General features: G+C 37.2%; 1 protein-coding gene across 1 annotated transcript in view; it reads left to right on the top strand.

The window, feature by feature from the left end:
- TTC3 (tetratricopeptide repeat domain 3) overlaps positions 1-21746 on the top strand; it is a 132483-nt gene that overhangs the window by 7844 nt on the left and 102893 nt on the right. Inside the window, exons 2-10 of the mRNA XM_080826135.1 lie at positions 4720-4874; positions 5696-5738; positions 6200-6350; positions 6817-6904; positions 7697-7750; positions 9158-9278; positions 11010-11095; positions 12308-12402; positions 13526-13588. Of these exons, the coding sequence (XP_080682261.1) occupies positions 4731-4874; positions 5696-5738; positions 6200-6350; positions 6817-6904; positions 7697-7750; positions 9158-9278; positions 11010-11095; positions 12308-12402; positions 13526-13588 (845 nt within the window). The 5' untranslated portion in view covers positions 4720-4730. The remainder of the gene's footprint in view (positions 1-4719; positions 4875-5695; positions 5739-6199; positions 6351-6816; positions 6905-7696; positions 7751-9157; positions 9279-11009; positions 11096-12307; positions 12403-13525; positions 13589-21746) is intronic.

Here is a 21746-nt window from a genome sequence, read left to right as displayed (position 1 = left end):
GAGTCTTTCTTTTATAGTCTTATGTTGCTTGCTTGTGTTTCTGAATCCATGGGTATTCTGAATCCATAGACTGTATCTGGCAGTCCCAATGTCTGATGTCTTTAGGAGTCTAAATTTATGGCTTGTTCTTTCTGTTGTCTCTGCTTCATGGTGGGTTGACTCTACCTTTGCTTAATGATCTTTGGTTATGAACTCCTGTTTGATGGACCTTTCCCTGTGGGATCTTGAGAGTTTGATTTGGGGGTGCTTTTCTTCTGATAGAATTTTTATCTGCTTCCATTGGGAGCCGGGGAATTTACATTACATGGCTCAGTTTCCTCACTTTGCTTCTGGCTCAGGGCTTAGTGTCCATTATTGCTCTTGGCATTATTATTTGTAGTTCCTGACTGTCAGTTTTAGTTTTTAGCTAGAGGTTTATTCTTTTGGGGGGAAAGGGTGGCTTTAAATGTTCCCTATTCCTATGAGCTCAGCAAAATTTAAAAATTTTTAAAGTCTAGAATCTACTTTGTTTTGCAGTGAGAGTCCCCCATTAGTTCATTGTAACTGATGGGATTAGAAGTCCTTTCCATTAATGTTTAATTTTAGCAGTATGTTTACTTGAGTTTGTATTAGAAAAATAAAACCAATCCTACCAAATGTAAGATTTCTTGTGATAATCAAATTTTCTATTAAAACAAGTTTTCATCTAAGTTAGAAGTTGAGTTATTCTCAAGAAAAAATATTGAACAACAGCAGTATAGGTGGCAAGTGCATTTTGCAAAGTTTTGTTCTTGGGGAGTGTGAATAAAAAATTTGAGAAATTCTGAGGGACTCAAGATGAGTAGGGCACAGTGTATCCTTTGGCCTACAAAGATAAACCCATGATGACCAGTGTGAGAGTTGCTGTTGAAGAGATATGGACAGGATGCTCTGGTTTTACAGAGAAGAGGTGCAGAAAGAAACTTGGTAGTTGTAAGAAGATCAAGAAATGCTTCCCAGAATGGTGTATTAAGGACTGGTGGACATGAGATGGTTGCAGAATAAGGTTTGTTTATGAATCAGAAGCAGTTGAATATGAATGGCTTCTAAGTTGCATGTTGTGGAGTGACTGGAAATAAAAGCAGGAACAGGATTACAAAAGGCCTTCCATGCTATGGTAGGGAGTTTGTACTTTTTTCTGAAGATGAAGGGAAGCCATTGAATGATTTTAAGCACTGAAATGTTATGATCAGAGTTTTAGAGAGTGCCAAGGTTGAAGGCAGGTGACCAGCTAGGAGGCTGCTTGTTAAGTTAGTTCAGAGGAGAAAAGATGAAGTGACAATTAAGGCAGTGTCACTGGCATGAAGATGTGTGTGTGCTAATTTTAGATTTCTTAAATAGCTAGAAAGGACAGGACTTTTTGGTCATTTGTGTAGGAATGTTGAAAGAGACTGGGCTGGATTGACCTCCAGATTGCTGGTTTGGTTAACCAGGTGGCATGTAGAGCAATTGACTGATAACATACAGAAAGAGGAAAGAACTTGGTTTCATTTGTTTGTTTTTGGGGAAAAAGATAAGTTCATTTTTGAACTTAATGAATTTGAGAGGCTTGTGGTACATCTTGTATAAGATCCAGTAGTAGTTGATCCAATAACCATAGAGATGCAGTGCAGCCTGGAGAAATTAGAGACTCTTCACCATTTGGGTGTTTCAGCTATTGTTTGCTACAGTGCAGTATGAGATACTTAAAGTGGCACATAGATTTTTAATAGTTTAGAATTTAATGTGTATGAAAAATATGTTGTGCTTCAAACCTTTGATGTCATGGATATTATCACATAAGCCAAGTGAGCCCAATAAAAGAGAAATACTAAGTAAATAAAAATACATGTGATATGTGGAAATGGCAAAAATCATGGTGAAGCTGTGCAAAAAATGGAAGTTCAGAAAGTGCTGTTTTAAGCCGTGGGTGTGGTGGATAAGGTCACCAAGGAGAGAGTAAGCCTGGAAAGAAAAAAGTTGACATTTGGGTGGCGGGGAATGGAGAAGAAGAGCCCATGGAAACTGAGGAAAAGGAGCCAGAAGAATAGGAGGAGGACCAGGAGAAGATGGTCTTTGGAGTCCAAATGAAGAGTTCTGAGGAGGAGGAAGTGGTCAACAGCGTCAAGTAAGTTGTAAGCTGAAAAGTGCTCTTTGGACTTAGCAATTAAGGTAGACCATTTAGCTGCAAGCATCCAAACAATGGATTTTTAAAAATACTCATCTAATACTAATGTTAATGGTAGCTGATATTTATAGCATTTCCTATATGCCATGTACTATTCTAAGCACAACACATGTGTTAACTGGTTAATCAGGTAGGTAGTATTGCTATTGCCTTTGACACATGAGGAACCAAAGTACAGAGAGGTAAAGTAACTTGCCCAAGGTCATACACTCAGGAAATGGGGGAGCCAGGATTCAATCCTAGGCAGTCTGGTTTCAGAGTTCATGCTCTTTAATTAACCCCTGTGCCAGTCACCTCTCTGGTTAAAACAAAATAGAAAATAAAAATCATACTAGTGTCTAATTACAGCGTAGTTGGTGTAGGGTATACTATCAGTGAGGTCTGCAAGGTTACCAGTGACCAGCATGATGTCACAGTGGCTCAGTCTGCTGGGTATGAGCACATTAACTGGATTGTAACCGATGCCATGATGGTGATGTGTGGGCTATGACAGAGAGTTTTTGGCTCTGTGTATATATACAAAAAAATGTTTGTGAGGCAAATTGTATCTGTTTCCAAGATAGCATGTGTCCCATTTTACATTCCACACTTTGGGTCCTAAAATGTTTATTTTTTCACTTTTGTAGTTAAATTCCCTAAACTCTGGAAAGAGTGTTCATCCAGAACAGCTCACGTTCCAGACATGATAGATAACCAGCCTATTGGAGAAGGTCACTAATGACCTTATTGTAAGCAGTTCCTTGAATGGCAGAGGTTGAAACCCAGTTGTAGAAAGCTGAAAGTGAATGAGAATGGAGGAAATGCGAGAGAAGGGAGGAAGAATCATGAGGATGAAGAATATCTGTGGTAGGAGATAGAGGACACAAGAGCCATAAGACTCTTGGTTGTGGTCAAAGGAGCTAATCAAGAGTTAAAGATTTAAAAACTAGTTTAGACCTGCACTGTGATCTGAGGTGTAGCCTTGGGAAGGAAGAGCCTAGGTGTCAGGGGTGGTGAAGATTATTTTAATCAAGGAGGTCAACAGCAAGGTTGGGGTCTTGAAGGGATTATCTACATGGGTTGATGTGGCTGGGATGGTGAGAGTTTGGAGGAGAGTGGGGAGTACTCTGAACTAATGGCCCATGTTCATAAACAGGACAACAAGCAAGAGTTAAGTAAGTGGCAGTGACAAGGAAAGGTAGATATAGTGAGATAGAGTGGGAGACTGTGGAATCAGAGGACCTGTGTTTGAATCCTTGCTGGCTTGGTGACTTTGAGCCAATTACTTAATTTTATTCAGAATGCTTCCCATATATCTGCAGGTGATGGGATTGGACCTGAGAATTGCCATGAGATTGAACGAGATAATGCATGTAAAAATGCCTGGTATGATGTGTGACAAATAGTATGAATAGTTAGCTAGGAGGGTTGTTATTGTTCTTCGATTCTTATACTATAAGGTTTTCATACTACAAATTGGATGTAATAAGAATAAAACAGATTTGTATTTTGAGGACTGATGGTGGTCTTGCTTAGGAAAAATGAAATTTGGTTTGTCCTAACAATAGCCGGGTAGTAGTGAAGTGGAAAAGTCTAAGAAATCGTGTGAATGGTGGTGGTGATGATAGGAAAAAAAGGCCATTAATTGGGCAAGAGTTAGAAGTACTACCATGCTGCATTTTTTAGTGATGTTTATGTTTTGTAACTATTCTCTAATGGCGATAAATTTTTATTTATTAAACTTTCTTCCAGAAAAAAGCTTTAAGTCTGAAACTCCAGCCCTAATTTCCCTTTCCCCCATTGAAATATTCTACTTAAAACATAGGTAATATGAGGCTGTTGGCAACGTGAGGGGTTTTGCCCACATTTGCAATCTAGCAGTGTTGTGTGTTGTAGTTGTGAGAGCGCCAGATGCAGCGATTGTTAGGAGGATGGAAGTCTGGTGGTGTGGCTGTGGGGAGTTAGGAGATTGACAAGCTTGCCCTGTACCACTCCAGCTCTGCCCCTTTGCCCAAGACAGGAACATACACGGATGGATGGGTAGGGGAAAATACGTAGCCAAAAAAGAAACCGTTTTCTCAGTGGAGTCAGGATTTACTTCTGGCCAGGAGGTTGAGAATATGGCGGAGATTGTGTGTGGTGAAATGGCATGTTTCATAGGATGCGGTAAAAGGGCAGCAGTGGAAAGATGTCTTTTGTTCATCCAGCAAACAATTATTCAAGGGCTTTACCATGTGCTGGGCACATATAAAAGTGGAGAAACCCTTAATTATCTTCCATTTAAAGGAGACCCGTAAAGAGATAAGTTCAGAGTAGAGACGGTGACTATGTGAGCCTAAGGGAAAAAAAAGATTAAACTGGTATTTGAGGAGAGTTGGGAAAAGAATAGCAGCAGACTGAGGATGAGAATCTTCCAGACTCAATGTTCTTATGATTATTTGGGGGAGGCCTAAGTTCGAAGGATTTTTCTAATATACCATAGAAGCCAGGAAGATTGCTTCTCATATTACCTCACGTGATTTAATTACTGATTTGGGTTTGTGTTGTTTCCTTAGGATGGTACAGCATGGACGATTTTGCCCTGGGAGATTTCACTGTAGCAGATGATGCATTGTTAGAAGATTGCCCTTATATGGATGATTTTGTCTTTGCTCCTGAATTTATGTCCAATGATTATGTTCGTGTGACTCAACTTTACTGCGATGGGGTGGTAAGATTTGTTGCTTTTTTGTTTAAATGTTGTGTCTTCTTAAAGGTTTATTATTTTATTGAGATATAATTGACATATGATATTAGTTTCTGGTGTACAACTTAATGACTTGAAATGTGTATATGTTGTCAAAGTATCACCACATTAAGTCTAGTTAAAACTACATCCATCACCATTCATAGTTATAGATCTTTATTTATTTATTTATTTAAAAGATTTTATTTATTTATTTGAGAGAGAGAGAGCATGAGAGGACAGAGGTCAGAGGGAGAAGCAGACTCCCTGCTGAGCAGGGAGCCCGATGCGGGACTTGATCCTGGGACCCCGGGACCCCGGGATCATGATCTGAGCCGAAGCTGCCCAACCAACTGAGCCACCCAGGCGCCCCCAGATCTTTTTTTATTATGCTGAAGACTTAATGTCTACATTTTAAAGGTTTTTTTGATTCAGAGCTGTGGGAGTAAAGATGTTTTGTGGGACAAGAGTTTTTACAGGGAGTTACAAATGCAATTTCGGAAGGGAAGGTAAATAGTATCTCGACAATGTGCAGTACCAGAGAATGAGTGATGGGGAAAGATGGTTTTCTGACTGGAGATTAGAATAGCTCTCAAGAAATAGCTGTAGACGCAGCCTTGGGGGAAACAGTATTAAAAAAAAAAGCCTGAAAGACTCACCAGCTGAAGATATTGTAGTCAGAGTGTATAAGTAAATGTGCACTGAAAAATTTGTTACTTTAGTACTGATAATCCTTACGTTAAAAATTGAAAGCTATACTTTTGCATTTCATCAGATACAAATGAAAAGAATTTTTTTCTGTTTAGGGTATGAAGTATAAAGATTTTACCCAAAGTGAGAGAAACTTAGGTGAGTAAATTGGTATTTTAATTTGTTGAGAGACTGTTGTGGGAGGTTCATCTATTCACATCAACATAACGGTCCTACATATCTTTCATTTTTTTACATTTTGATCTATGTCTTTTTAGTTGAAGGATAGTTGACATGCAGTATGGTATTAGTCTCAGGTGTACACTATAGTGATGGGACATTTATATATGTTATGCAGTGCTTACCATAAGTGTAGTTATTTTATGTTGCCATACAAAGTTATTACCATGTTACTGACTATACTTTGAACTTTACATCCCTGTGACTTACATATTTTATAAGTGGAAGTTTTACCTTTTAGTCCCTTTCTTCTGTTTTACTCATTCTCTTCTCTTCTTTCTTACCTTTCCATCTCCATTGTAGCCATTTCTCTATTAACAGTGTTGATTTATTCCAAAATGAGGCAAAAAATATTAATTTAAAACTTTTTTTTAATAAAGAATTTGACATCTGCAATATGTGGTGTAGTAAACCAGTTTCTGTCCTGCAAGATTACTGTGATGCCATTAAAATATACATCTTCTGGCCACTTCTGTTTCAACGTCAGCACAGTTCTATAATATCACGGTTGCACCCCTGTGTGGAGGCCACGTAAGTTAATACACGTCATTCATTTTGTGTAAACAGTGATAAGCATGTTGCCCATTATTGAAGAATGCCAAGTGCAGGGGGAGGCTTGTCTTTTTATATATACTGTTCAACTTCACTCTTACATAATAAGATGGGAAGAGTTAATGCTTTGGGTTTGAATATGAAGGACTAATCATGGTGACATTATGATGAATGAACCTCTGAGGAGCATTAGATGGTAGATTTGAAACTGAGGGAAAATTAATATGCTTGTTTATAAATAGCAGCATTGTAGTACAGAAGAGAGAAAAAGGTACAGTATTTTGTCCACTTAGTAAACAACTTATGGTTACCTAGAGTGAATTAAGAGAGAATGTAATTTTTTTAAAGTAGTTTAAATTGAGGTATAACATATAGTAAAGTGTAAAGCTCAATGAATTTTTATATGTGAGAACCTAATTTTTAAAAAAATGAATTTGTATTTAAGCAATTCTCATGCTTCTGAGATAAGTTTGAAGAAATTACAACATCTGGAATTGATGGAAGATATTGTGGATTTGGCAAAGAAAGTTGTGGTAAGTGGTAGAATGTGTATTTCCCCCCCTGTATGTAAAGAATATAATTATATGGTGTCAGGCCCATGTTACTCATTTGTAGTGGTTAACAGGTGATGGTTTCAGTTTGATTTAACCTGAGATTATTCTGCTGTCTATGAGTTTGTCCTATGTATTTGAGAGATTAAGTAGATGGCAGTCTTCCTGACATGAATGATGAGATCCAGGACCATTCCTCCTCATTAAAGGATAGAAAATAGAATTTGTCACAGACAAAAGAAAGCTGCTGGTTCCCAGGAACTTCTGTCACTGAAAGTGATGGGTTCTTTCTGGTAAAATCATGCCACTGTCAGCAGTACCACAACAAATACTTGTTCTTTGGGGTAGACTTACTATATAGTATTTGAGGCAGTGCCCTGTATTATACTGAGGTTTTTTTCCCTTGAAAGCCATTTGATCATTTTTCTTATTTCAGTTGGTTATGGAGTTATGGGGCCAAGTGTTTATTTCCTGCTGATAATCCTTTGCTATTCCTTATATCAGCCAGTGTAGTTTCATAAAAAATCTTGGTGTAATGAAAAAGTCCATACATCTAAAAGTTACACTAAGCCATTTAATTATTAGAAGCAAGTGTAAGACTACTTCTGAATTCTTGTCTTAGGGTTCTGAGGAGGTAAACTGGGCGTGAAAGTGCTAGTGGGAAGTGGACTCTGTACACATAGCAGTAGTCCTGAAATGCAGCATTTTTTTTGTCCACTGCAAATTTCAAGTATAACTGATTGAAGATGGTTCATGTTTTGTTTTGTTTTGCAGAACGATTCATTCTTTATTGGAGGCTTGTTGAGAATTGGTTATAAAATAGAAAATGTAAGTGTTAAACATAGGAAGCCAGCACGACCACTGCCGATAAATGGCAAATGTCTCACTGCTCGTTGCACCATGAGTTGGGTTCTCAAGTTAGTGTTTTACATGCAGTATTTACTAGTATTGATTTCTGTATTTTGCTTAAGCAGTCTCCTTATTTTGGGGGTTTGTGTCATTCCCTCCTCCCTCATATGTGAGTGTAATTTGGAGCTGCTTTTACACATTGATTCTTTTTTCTTTTTTATTTATTTGGCATATATTCTCCTAGATGAAATTATTAGGTCCCTGGTGTGAACATTTTTTTTCTTTAGATTTTTTTTTAAAATTATTTATTTGTCAGAGAGAGAGAAAGAGCGAGTGAGCACAAGCAGGGAGAGCAGCAGACAGAGAGGGAGGGAGAAGCAGGCTCTCTGCTGAGCAGGGAGCCCGATGTGGGGCTCAATCCCAGGACCCTGGGATCGTGACCTGAGCGAAGGCAGTCGCTTAACTAACTGAGCCACCCAGGCATCCCAACATTTTTGATATGTAATTACTAGATAATCTCCAGATAAAATGATAAGCCAATTTTTAATGCTCCTGGTAAAATAAACATCTACCTGTTTCCCTTAAACCTGATGTGAGCATCGATAACTCTTCTACTTCTGAAGTCATTTCAGACTAGAAGTACGAATAACATTCCTGTGAACTCCTTACTCTCGTGAAGATCTTTGCACTGAGTGCCTGTTTGCACAGGTGCACTCTCTTCCTGTTTATCTCCTTACTCTTCTGTTTGCCATAGACCATTTAAAATACACAGTCCCTTTCAGGCACCTTGCTCTGTACCTTTAACCTTGTAGTAAGGATGAAAGTCCTAGTTTAGATGAGATCTGAGACCTCTCATTCACCTTGTCTTCTTGCATCCTCCTGCTACCCAGGGCAGCCCCTGGCCAGGTTGTCAACCTCAGCTTCCAGGTTTGTAGTAATTGAAGCAGCATCCTGGGCTCTGAGGGTAGCCTGAGGTTACTTGAAGATGTAACGTATGTGAGTCCATGGTATCTATTAACTTACATGTTGGGGTCCAGCTATTCTAGGTTGCATGAGTAATGAAAATACAAGATTGTGTAAGTTTTTATTAAGAATCTGAAATACTGTATGTTAAATTTATGGTACCACATGTACATTTAAAATTAATACCTAGGGGCGTCTGGGTGGCTCAGTGGGTTAAAGCCTCTGCCTTCGGCTTGGGTCCTGGGATCGAGCCCCGCATCAGGCTCTCTGCTTGGCAGGGAGCCTGCTTCCTCCTCTCTCTCTGCCTGCTTCTCTGCCTGCCTCTCTGCCTATTTGTGATGTCTGTATGTCAAATAAATAAATAAATAATCTTAAAAAAATTAAATTAATACCCAAATTACATTCTTCATCTTTTTGATACAGAAAATCTTGGCAATGGAAGAAGCTTTGAATTGGGTGAAATACACAGGCGATGTAACAATTCTACCTAAATTAGGAGCAGTTGACAATTGTTGGCCTATGTTAAGTATTTTCTTTACTGAATGTAAGTAAAAATGCTTTAAATTGTTATCTGACTCAGTTTTTAAAGCTTTTATTTAGGAAAATGGGATGTGTGTTTATGTGATCTATTTATTTTAGGATCTTAAGGAATGTTTTCTCTTAAAAAAATCTTTTTCTATTGTGAAGAAAAGCCTTAATAAGAGAACTGTAACCTCATAGTTTTGTTCTGTATTTCCTGTCTTAATGATTTCTGTGATGTCACACTTCTAAAAATCTTACCAAGCGAATGCCGTAAGTTATATATATAATACCCAAAAAAAGAATCCACAACTGGAACCTCATGTATTCTCCTTCAAAAGAGAATTAAGTAACAGAGCTAAGATTATAATTTTCATGTTCCTGATGACCCTGTTATTCTTTTGTATAATGAAACTGCCTTCTGTATTTTTTTTTTAACTTTGTGAAATAGGTCTCTAAAGCATTTGAATGTTAGCAGTGTTTTTATAGTATACTTGTAGGGATCTCGAAACAGGACTATTTGGCTCTTTAGTTTATGACTGGTAATTTGCCATCACCACTTGAGAAGAGGTTAGATTTTATACTGTTGATCTAAGTGGTAGACAGAAATTAAGCTTAAACACAAAGACAGGTTTTTCTTATATTACATACTAGGCTGTATTGCATTGATAAAGGTGGCTCTTCTCATTGTTCTGGAGGTCTGTAATTAAAGGGTAGATTTTATGGTAGAAGCAGAGGACCAATATCATGTATTAGGCATCCATGTAGGGTTGCTTCTCACATTCTCTCTTTCTCTCTGTTCTCTTCTTTACAATAGCTCTGTAAGGTAGCTCCTATTGTCCCTTTTGTAGAAATAAGCAAACTAAGACTTTGGGAGGTTAAGTGATACTTCTACAGTCTCTTGAGTTGTAGAACCTAGATGAGAAATGAAGTCTCCCTGATTTCAAAGCCCAGGTTTTTAATCCTATAATCTTACTCTGTCCCTTATTACCTTATTTGATAAACTTCTGAAATTCTTCCTTAAATTTAGATTTTGGATACCTTTTCATCTTGGAAGTGTATGTGTTTGGCTAGATGCTTAACTATAGTTTTGTTGGGATAAAAGCATTGACACTTAAATCTATAGCGCCAACTAAAAATACAGGAAATGAGGTCTGATAAACTTTTAACATAAATTTTGGTTATTACCTACTGCGTTTTAATTAGTTTATCAAATTTTTTAAAAGACTAGTATTTCAAATAACATCTTAACATTTCATTCATGAGAGTCAAAATGTTGAATTAAGATACTTAAAATTCTTTGTTACATTAAATACATTTAGAGAGTTTCCAGGTTTTTGGTCTCAGACATTTTTGTTGAACATTGTGCCAGGTACACCATAGGTGCTCAGTAATGTTTGTTGAACTAACTTTAGTAATTATGAGGCCTAATTGGAATATTATGACTGAGGATTTGTTTTAGGTACACTTAGAACTTATGTAATAATAAGTGCTTTTTTTAATGTTAAATAATAAAACAGATTAGATTCACAAACAATGAATCTAATGTATTCTAAAACATTTAATTAGTTGTTCACTTTAGGTTATTATTTGATACATGTAAAATGTTACAAGAAACATGTTATTAGAAAGTGTAATAATTAATTGATCTTTTGGACTGACCTATGTAACCTAAGTTTTAGAACTTTAACAATACCAATTTGCTTTTTTTTTTTAAACAAATGTTCTCTCACTCTCTCCTAAAAATAAAATTTAGACAAGTATCACATAACTAAAGTTGTAACAGAAAACTGCAATTTGCTTGAAGAATTTAAAACTCAAAATTGTGCGGAATGTATAGAGGTGAGAATAAATACTTACTTGTAAGTATATTTTAAAATTTATCTGTTAGAACTTCTGTTAGCATTCAGAAAGTTCAATAAAACTGCTGTTTGTCAGCACACAAGGAACTGTTGTAACATGTTTGAGGGAAAATTTTAATAAATTTTGATTGGAATATTTATTTTTTTGGAAGAGAAAAACAACATCTTGATCAGAATTTTTAAATTTTACATATGTATTTTAAATATATATATATATATGTCATTAAATAAATTTGTAGAATTTTGAATAATAAACATTTAAATGTATTTTAAAAGTTAATTGAAAATTAAAATTTGATTTTTTAAACTAAAAGATTTTTAATTAGTTGAGGAAATGTAATTTTCTTTGGTAACAGCTTTGTTGAGATGTAATTCTTATGCCATAGAATTCATTCAAAGGAAATTTTTTTTTTCAAAGATTTTATTTTTGAGTAATCTCTACTCCCAATGGTGGGGCTCATACTTATAGCCCTGAGATCAAGAGTCACATTCTCTACCAACAGAGCCAGCCAGGTGCCCTGGGAAATATGATTTTAACTAAATTTTTAAAGAAGGATTTAGGAAAATATTTAATGTTCTATTTAATTCACTTACTAAAGCCATTTATAGGATCCAGTTTATTTTAATCTGTTTATTTTGAAAATTTGATTATTTGAAGTGAAAGTTTCCATTATATCTGTACCATCTTTGATTTCATTCTTGCCAATTTTGCTGCCTCAATTTTTGGCAATTAATATATTCAACATTGCCTATATGCTACCAATTTATATATCATTTTTAAGCACCTAGCATTATTGTATAACATCACATTTTCTAACTTAAAATTTTACCTTGCCTCTGTTTTTTTCCCTGCTATACGGCAGGCTCAGTAGGTATTTTTAAAAGTGGGCCTGCCGAATACTATACACAAGGGGATAAATTGTTAGTTGTTATTCATAATGTTCATATTCATAAATTCATAATTTACTTTTTAATATCCCTTTAACAAAGTTAGCATTGAATCACCAGAAGCAGATTTTTAAAAATAAATATACCAAAATATTAGCTATTGGGTTCTTATTTTTTACATAAGTATCCCCCAGCTTATTTCTGTTACCAGAAGTAAAAGCCCAGAACCATTTTTCCTAGATATTGAGGTTCTTGATTGTCTTTGCTTTTAATTGATGGGTCTTCTTTCACGTTGGTTTCTCAGCAAGGAGAGCTAATGAAAATGAAAGGAAATGAAGAGTTTTCAAAAGAAAGATTTGATATAGCTATTATCTATTACACCAGAGCCATTGAATATAGGTAAGAGCAAAATAGAACAATGAGATCCTTTTTGTGTGGCAGATCAAGTTGGAATGCTGGTCAGGAGAAATAAAAGCAAGGCAAGGAATTGGAGAGAGTATCCTCAACTTGCTATGTAGAATAGATTTTCTTACCATTAGGAATTAGAAGTGTTAGGGATGGCCTGGGTAGATGAACTTAACTGACTAGTAAAATTCAAGCAAGTTAGGCAAAATTGTAAATATTGCTTCTACCTTGCCCATTTTCTCTTAAGGCTTTCCAGTATAGGTCACCTGTTTTTTCTTGTTCTCGTTTTGCCTTCAGCTAATACCTTCCAAATTATTAGCTAATCAAAAAGGGCTAGTTACTAATAATTAAGATATTACCCATTCAGGAATTTTTGCTTTCTAAGAGGGAACTTTTAAAGGTTAATAAATAGTTGGAATTGTTGAGAGAGTCTGTGTTCTCTCTACCTCATCTTCTGTTTGCTCAGCTGCTAGAATTTTTTAGCTTTCCTGCATGTGTACCTTACACTTGGTTTCTACTGATATCTTAGCTGGGCCATCTAATACTGTAGCAGTCTTTGGAGGATGTGATGTAGACAGCTACAGTCTTTCCTACCTTGCTTATCTCCGTGGGGAATGAGTGAATCAGAGTAGCATACTATATCTGGAAGGCTGCTGCTCTGTTCTGAGGAAAGAAACAGATTAAATGAGAAAAGACAAAATTTGAAATGAAGCTATTTAAATTGTTGAAATTTACAGACTTTGTCAGAGTTCTTTGTCAAAGTGGTATAGTCCTGACTTACATAAGTATAATTCTGTCCTTTATACTTACACCATACTTGTGATCTGCTAGCTTTTTAATATGCCTCATTTGATCCTCACAATATTCCTATGAGCAAGGCAGAAAAAGTAGAACATTTTGAATACAATGAAGTGTAGGTTGATTTGAACAAAGTTACTGAGTAGGAAGTAAAGGAACGGAGACTTAGCCAGTTAGGTCTCCAACTCCTATATTTTTTCTGCTCTGCCACACAGATATAAAGTTTTTGAAAAGTTTTTCATGCCTTATTTTTTCTGTGAGCTTTTTATTTGTTTTGTACATAATGTACTTTACTGACCAAACATTATTTCTTTTAAAGACCTGAAAATCATCTTCTTTATGGTAACCGAGCTCTTTGTTTTCTTCGCACTGGACAGTTTAGGTAAGTTGGTTAGAGTACCCGTCACTGAGCTGTTAACGTTAAATATGCATTTTTTGAGAAATATTTCTGTTCTGCAGATATGCAAGAAAATCCTTCAGGAGTTTTTTTTGTCAATCATTGTTAAATGGTTAAAGGGGCTCTGTAGGGTTTATGCATAACAACGACAGCAGCAGCTGTTTTGATTGCGTGGATAACGTATGTGCCGTTTTAAGTATATTACATCGTTCCTTAGTTCTCACAACACACTTAATAGCTAATGTTATTCTCCACATTTACATTTGGGCAGACTCATACTTACTCATAAGTAGTGATGTCAACATTTGAATACAGATCTTATCTGATGTTGAAGTCTGTGTTTATAGTACCTTCTTTTGCTCTCTTAATTCTGTATAATTCTGGAAGAATTTTTGCTGTTTCCTATAGCTTAGTATAAAAAAATTAAGTAGATCTCATTTGTAAGTGAAAGAAAGAAAAGAAATTTAATGGTTTAACCATCAGTGAAATCATCATTAATTCTTAATTAATTCTTAATTTCTTAATTCTTAGTTTCTTATGTTGCATTGAGTTTTTATTAGTTGAAAGAGATTGTTAACACTGCACCGTGATTTTGTTGTCCCTCAGTTTAAAATTTTTAGGATATAAATTACAAGTATTAATAGAGAGCAGTGTATGCTCTTACATTTAATTATGTCCTGCCTTACTGTAAGAAGGGCTTAGAGTAAAAAAAAAAAAAAAAAAAAAAAAGAAGGGCTTAGAGTGGCTTCAGGAATAAATCTGCTTGGTAGAAGAATATTAAAAACACAACAAAACAAACTAAAAAACCAGTTTAGAGCTGGGGATCCTCAAAATAAAGCTATATAGGGATAAGGTCCTACACAGTTAATAGCTATAATTCATACTTGTATTTGACCTTTCTGTTGCTTAAAATAAAAGGAGAAAACCTGACAAGTTACATGATTCTCACTGTCCATGAAGAAAAAGGACAGAAGTTGCTCAGGTGAAGCAGTTTTCCTGATGTTTAGTTCTGGAAGAAATTCCTTATATGACTTACAAGTAACATGAACTGAGTGATGGAGTCGAGAAGAACCTCAGCAACATTCCTGTTCAAAACAGAAAACTCCCTGAAAATGCAGTTTTGGGTTTCACAAATAAATTTTTCTGTGGGGTTTTCTGATGAAAGCAGAGAGTCTGAAACTAGTGGTTGAAGTACTTACGGTTGGGATGCGGGAGGGTGGGAGTGGGGAAGAGAGTATATTCCAAGTATGTAGCTTTTAAAAATAACATTTGTTTTTCTTTTATTGTAAACAGAACACATTCTCATGGTAGAAAATTTGGAAAATACAAGAGTTTAAAAAGAAGAAAATAAAAATCACCAGTAATCCAACCACCTCGGAGAATACCGCTGTATTAACGTTATGCAGCTTTTAGATGGCTTAAGCCGTGGATAAAGCGAGGCTATCTAGACTAGAGGAATGGATGGGCTGGACACAGTCTTCCATCAATACCACTGTCCTCAACTGGTTCTGACAAGAAATGAGCTGCAAATGTCCTTAGGTTATTGCATCTGGCTAGGTCCAGAATTGCAGATTTCCTATGCTGTTTGATGGTGAATCTGTGCTTTCAAGATGAATAGGTTGGCAACTTGGCTAGCCTCTTGTGAAAATCGAAACCTTGATTGGGCAAAAGGTCATCCACTCTGCGTAGGGGAGCTCCGAGAGCGGAGAGGCAAGCCAGGGGGTTTCTGCCCTCTTTCATGAGTGTTGAATGCTCTTAAAACTGCGCTGCAAAGGAGGTGCATCAAAGTAGAATTACAGAAGCCAGGTAGCCTGGTGAGGCAAAGGTCAAGAGCAGGGTTGTGCATCAATCCTTGTACCTCCTTCCTGAGAGTCTAGCTTGTGGTTCAGCACCATCGAAGTTTTCACTAGATGCAGGTCAGCAACATTTCCTTCTCAGGCAATCACCGATATGTATTAGATGTCAATGTCAGAAACATTGTGCCACACAATTTTCTTGGTGTTTCCCACCTTCTCACATGTTGTTTATATGACTAATTCAGTAATGTAGGGGTAATGTTTTCTGAGTTTACAGTACACCTCACTCCTGATGAAGTGAGTAGATAATGTGACTTCAGAAAGGAACTCGTTGCCAGGGATTCACTCGTGCCATTGAAACAGAAGGACCCATGCCCTTTAGCTGAGTTACCACGTTGGGATGTATTGAAGCTCTCGTATCTGAGGTTTGGTAGATCTGTCATGAGAATCTAGCTGAGCAGCTGTGGGACACCTGGGAGTAAAGCATCCAACCTCCCTGGCACTGTTCTGAGCACTTTATGCATACAAGCTCAAAAAGCCCTCAACAACCCTGTGAAGTGGGTGCTGCTTTCTCTTTAGAGATGAGGAAACAGAAGTGGGAGGTCAAGCAAAAAGTATCCACAGAAACTAGGTGGGTGTGATGGAGCCAGGCAGCCTAGATGCAGAGTTTCTGCTCTTAATCCCAGTGGAAAGGGGTTGGTAGAATCAAAGGGCAATGTGAAAGCTGAAAAAAAACTTAAAAATAAATGGTTCAAATAGTCGATAAACATGAGTATCCTTATAGGACATGCAGATTACAAACTTTGAGTCTCTTTTTTCATGTCCATCAGATTGGCAAAAATTTTAAAAACCTCATAATACCAAGTGTTTGAGAGGATGTGGAACAAAAGAAACTTGCATACTCGGCTGGAGAAAGTGTAAATTGGTGCAATCACTTTGGACAGCAATTTGGCAAGGTGAAGATGTGCATACTCTGCAGCCCACTTCTAGGCTCCTATCCTCCAAACTCAAATGTGTACCCAAGAAGATACGCACAAGCCTTCACGATAGCATTGTTTGTAAAAGTAAAATGGAAACAACTTAAATGTCCATCTGTGGGAGAATGGATAAATAAATGATGGTATATTCATACAATGGAATTTTATGCAGCAGTTAAAATGATGACAATGTTGAGTGAAAAAGCAAGTTGCAGAATGATTTGTATGATGCGATTTATATAATGTCATACTATGCGAAGTGACAAACATATTATAGTTAATTCATAGTTATGTATTAAAAATGTTTTATAAATGCATGGGCACGTTAAACACCAGTGGAGTGGCTGTCTCTGGGGAGGGAAAGAAGGAAAAGGATTGGTGACGAGAAAGTGGTACACAGTGCGTGTCGACTCTAACAGTTCTGTGAGAAGATCTGAAGTGAATATGGCAAAATGTTAAGATCTTGCTAAGCTGGTACAAGGGTATTGACTATTTTAATGTTATTCTCTGTACTTTTATGTATACTTGAAATATGTGGTGAAAAGTTATAATAGTAAAATTAAAAATGCATATAAGATAAAAAAAATAACAAAACCAGTGTTCACTAAAATAGCAAGGATAAAATAAGGGAAAGTAATCTCGAAAGAAGAGAAATAGAAGTGTTTTAAGACTAATGGTGGGGAGCCCGAGGTGAGATATGTGTGGGGAAAGTGCTTCATTAAGAAGTGGTCAAAGCGCTGGTGGTGGCTTTAATGCCAGGTAGTCACAGTTTGTACCACCTTTGGATGAATGTGGGTGAGGCCAAGAGCCCATCTGAACTCCTGCCGTTCATCATACGTGTGCACCTCCAGGTCTGCGAATGTCGCACTTGGGAAATCTGTGGAATGGGGCCGGGGCGGGGGGCTGTGCGGAAATATGCTACTTTCTGCCACAGCTTCTGCTGAGTCTTTTAGGCTAGGACTGTGTGCACTGTATCCCAAATGCCCATCATGGCTGCAATGTCCTTTTATTGAGGTTTTCCAGAAGTTCACTTTACAATTTGGCAGTTATATATAGGGAATTTTAGAATGATAGTTTTAATCGAAGTAATCATATTTTTAAAGGAGAATCTAAAAAAAGTAATTAGGCATATCCATGGCTTCTGTAGTTACAGTACTTATGCAAGGTGTATCGTCAGGCTGTGCCTCTTTACCGTTTTATTCTTTTTTCTGGTACTCCTATGTGGAAATTTGAATTCTTTGATGGGATGTGATAAACTGTGTAAGGGGAAATGTAATTGGAAAAAGGGAAAGCTGAGCCTTGAATGTTTTTTTAATTTACTTTGGAAAATTATGGAATTTTAAACTTGGCATTTACTTTGACCTTCAGTGTTTAACTACCTACCATATTGTCTTCTGTTAGATCCGACTTATGATTAATAGCAGGCAGATAGCCTTTAAATGACTTCTGGATTTTGGTTTTGTTTTGTGTTTTTCTGAATTTCTCTGAGGCCAGAGGTATAAATCAAATCAATGTTATGTTCCTGTGAGAATTTAAAAAACTCTAGTGTGGGGGTGCCTGGCTGACTCAGTCAGGAGAGAATGTGTGACTCTTGATCTTGGGGTCACGACTTGAGCCCCAGGTTGGGCGTGGAACATACTTAAAAAGAAAATCCTAGTGCATGGGGGGAGCTTCAGTGTGTTTTATGTATTTCCATAATATCTTATGTGTATATAAGCACTTAGTATGTTGGACCAAATGAAGTTACCATTTTTAAAATCCAGAATGTAGGCAGTTTTGTTTGATTCAATGTGATGTGCATATATATGTATGGGTGTGTGTGTGCGTGTGTGTGTGTGTATTTTTTTAACATGGATGGGAGCATACTATACATACTGTTGTACTTCTTGCCTTTTTTTTTTTTAATACTTAAATCTTGGAGCTTGTTGTGTATTAGTGTATATAGAGATATACCCTTATTTATGTTCATGGCTCCATAGTCTTTTACTCAGTGGATTACTCCTGCTTTGGTTAGTTTATATTAGAATATAAATTACTTCAGTTTAAAAAAATTATTGCTTTGTAATGATTATCCTTTTAGTTGTGTTCTATAATCAGGTGTGAGTATATCCTGATAAATTCCTGATTTCTTTTACTTGGATGAAAGAGCTTATGCTATTTTTTTAAAAAAAATTTTATTTTTAAAATTTATTTGATAGAGAACACAAGTAGGCAGAGAGGCAGGCAGAAGGAGAGGACAAGCAGGTTCCCTGCTGAGCAGGAATCCTGATGCAGGGCTTGATCCCAGGACCCTAGGATCATGACCTGAGCTGAAGGCAGATGCTTAACTGCCCAGGTGCCCAGAGTTTATGTATTCTTAATTCCAGATGTTAACTTTTGATTTCAATGTATGTGTTTATTCAGTTGATGGTTATCACTCACTGCATATATGGCAGTAACCATCTGAATTCTGCTTTTGTTGCTTCATTGTAAGATCTAGGAATTTGGGGAGTAACATCATTATTTCTTTGTTGGTCTTAGGCCCTAGAAGTGATGATTTACAGTAGGGAAGAAAGAAAGTTATAATCCTTTTATGACTTGTGAAGTTCTTACATATGTTGTAGTTTGAGAGAGTTAATAAATAGCATCTTCTTTTCTTCCGGAGTCCAGATTCAGTTAAGAAATAGACACGGAAGACAAGGCAAATGGTGATCCAGTCTTCCCTCCAGTGCTGACACAGTTTTTGGAGAGTAGGGCCTTATCCGAAGAGTCTGAAGGCCAAGTGACTTCTTGTTCACCCGCGGTCACAGACAGAACTGGCAACGGGGACCTTTGTGAACTTTAAGCTTGGAGGAACAGGGAATCTGGTATAATGATAGTATTCAGTATAAGATTCCAAAGAGAGAAAAAAAAGAGGCTTAGCCACATACAGTTAGTGCCCCTCCCCACCATTATTTATCCTCAGGAAAAGTTAGTGAGGGGTGGGGAAGGAGAGAGCCCAAAAGTGATTAATCTAGCAAATCCGCATGGAAGCTAGAGGAGGGAGAAATATGTATTTGCTCCCAACATGTTTTAGGCAAAATGTGCCATATTGTATATGAAGGTGAGAGGGCTGGAGAAGTAACATTTCCCTGTGTAATATGTATTCTGTTGGAGCATCTAGGCTAGAATATTCTTTCTTACCCTCAGTTCCGTACTCTTACCATTTTGTCACATGGTCTTCAGGAGTAAGTAACCATTTGCATGTCTTGAGTCTTCCTGTTGTCATAGATGTATCGTGTAGGTGTATTGCCCTTGCTAAAATCATACCAGCTTTCAAGTCTGTACACCTCAGCTACACTAGGTTGGATGAACAATCACACCATGTAATTTATTACGCCCACTTTGTTTAGTAGGAAGATGTGGTCATATGTGAGTGAATGTGAAAGTACGTTATAGTTTATAGATATATCTATATATATACACACACTAATATATTTATAATGTATGTGATTGTAACAACATAGTACTGTGGTTATAGTATTTATTAATTATAATAACAATAATATTCAACATTGATTTAATAAGTATGATTGGTGTTCTGCTTCTAGCCGTGTCAGAAATTAGCAAAACCAGACATAGTTCTGTATTCTAGACAGTGGGCCAGCACTGGGAGGGCGGATATTGCACTCATGAAATTAATAGTGTGCCGGATGGCCTGACTACAGAGAAGGGGAGTGGTAGTCAGGGACTAGACCAAGGAAGGTCTTTTAGGCTACATAACTGTGGCCTTGAAGAACATCGATAAATAAAGGATTTTAAATTGAGGTGAGATGCCATAATTAGGACCTTAGATCAATCTAGTTGTAGTGAGGAGAATGGGTTTGGAGAGGATGCAGCATGAATTGGGTTAGGACACTGTTGCAGTACTGTAGGCCAGAGGTGATGGTAGCTTAGTGGGGTAATGGTAGCAGAAATGGAGGAGTAGAAGGATTTGAGGTATTTTGGAGGTAAAATGAACAGAGATTGCTTATGGTTTGGTGTTTGGAACTATTATGAACTTTCTGCCTTCAGCGGCTTCATGGATTATAGGCTCACTCCCTAATACTGGGATCAGTGGAAGAGATACATTTGTAGGAAGTAGAACTTGACTTCACTCCTGGACATCCTGAAGGATCCCAGGATGAAGGATTGAAGGATCCCAGTTGGAATGTCACAATGGCAATGAATTATGTGGGTCTGGACTCCAAGGAGGTATTTGGGCAAGAGATGCATACTTGGGATAGTTAACCTAGATGATTTGAAGTTGCAAATGTGGATGAGATTGCTTGGGGAGGTGGGTCTCAACTTTTACTGCACCCTGTAATCAACCTGGGATGAAATAATCCCAACCCAGAGATTTTGAATTGATTAATTGGGCATTGGGCTTCTAGCAGCCTCCCAGATGGTACTCATGTGTAGCCAAGGTTGAGACCCACTTGTGTAGAGCAAGGATGAGCTGAAAACTGGGACTTAGCCTTGAGGGATACAAGTAGTGGCCAATTAAGGGAAGATGAACCAGCGTGGGAGACGGTTAAGAGGTAGCCAGAGAGGTAAGAGGAAAACCGGAAGTGTGACATCATGGAAGGAAGAAAAAGAGTGACCAGTAGTGCCTCTTGTTGCTGAGAAGCCAAATGGAATTTAGATTGAGCAGTATGGACATCTTTTAGTTGCCATAGGGGGAGCTGTGTATGGGAAGCTTATAGATCCTGGGTTGGAGTGGGTTGAGATGAAAGGAAGTGGAAATAATATAGGCAGTTGTTAAAAGCATTTGCAGAGGGAAGCAGTGGAGAGATGAGGTGTGCCATTGTATTAGGATGTGTTTCATTGCCAGTAACAGAAAACCCTATTTAAATGGTGAAGAAAACCTCATTAAAGAAATGCATAAGAAGGTGGCTCTGAGGTTGTATATTTAGTGCCTCAACAATGTTATCAAAGACATAGGATTTTTCTAGTCTCTCTGTGTGACTTGGAGTCCAGTCTGCCTCCTCTGGCTACTGTAATTCACATATTAAGCTGGACGTTACCGTCTCCAGCAAAAGAATCACTCTCATAACCTTCAGAAAAAGTTACACATACTGTAGAGTGTATAATTCATAAGAGTATAGGTTGAATTTTCAGAATCCTTACATGAGTAATTGATACCCACATCACAACTCCAGTACCTCTGAAATTCCTTCTAATCTACCTACCTTCTTCCCCAGGTTAACTGTTACCCCATTTTCCAACGCAGTGGGTTAGTTTTGCCTGTTTTTGTGCAATGTAAACAGTCATGGTATGTGCTCTTTTATGTTTGGCATTCAGCATTGTTTTTCAAGATCCATATTGTTGCATGGAGTTGTACAGTGTTCATCTATTGCATGAATATACCAC

The sequence above is a fragment of the Martes martes genome, assembly GCF_963455335.1.
Source record: "Martes martes genome assembly, chromosome: 1".
Classification (NCBI taxonomy): Eukaryota; Metazoa; Chordata; class Mammalia; order Carnivora; family Mustelidae; genus Martes; species Martes martes.
This window is presented reverse-complemented; position numbering and strand designations above follow the sequence as displayed.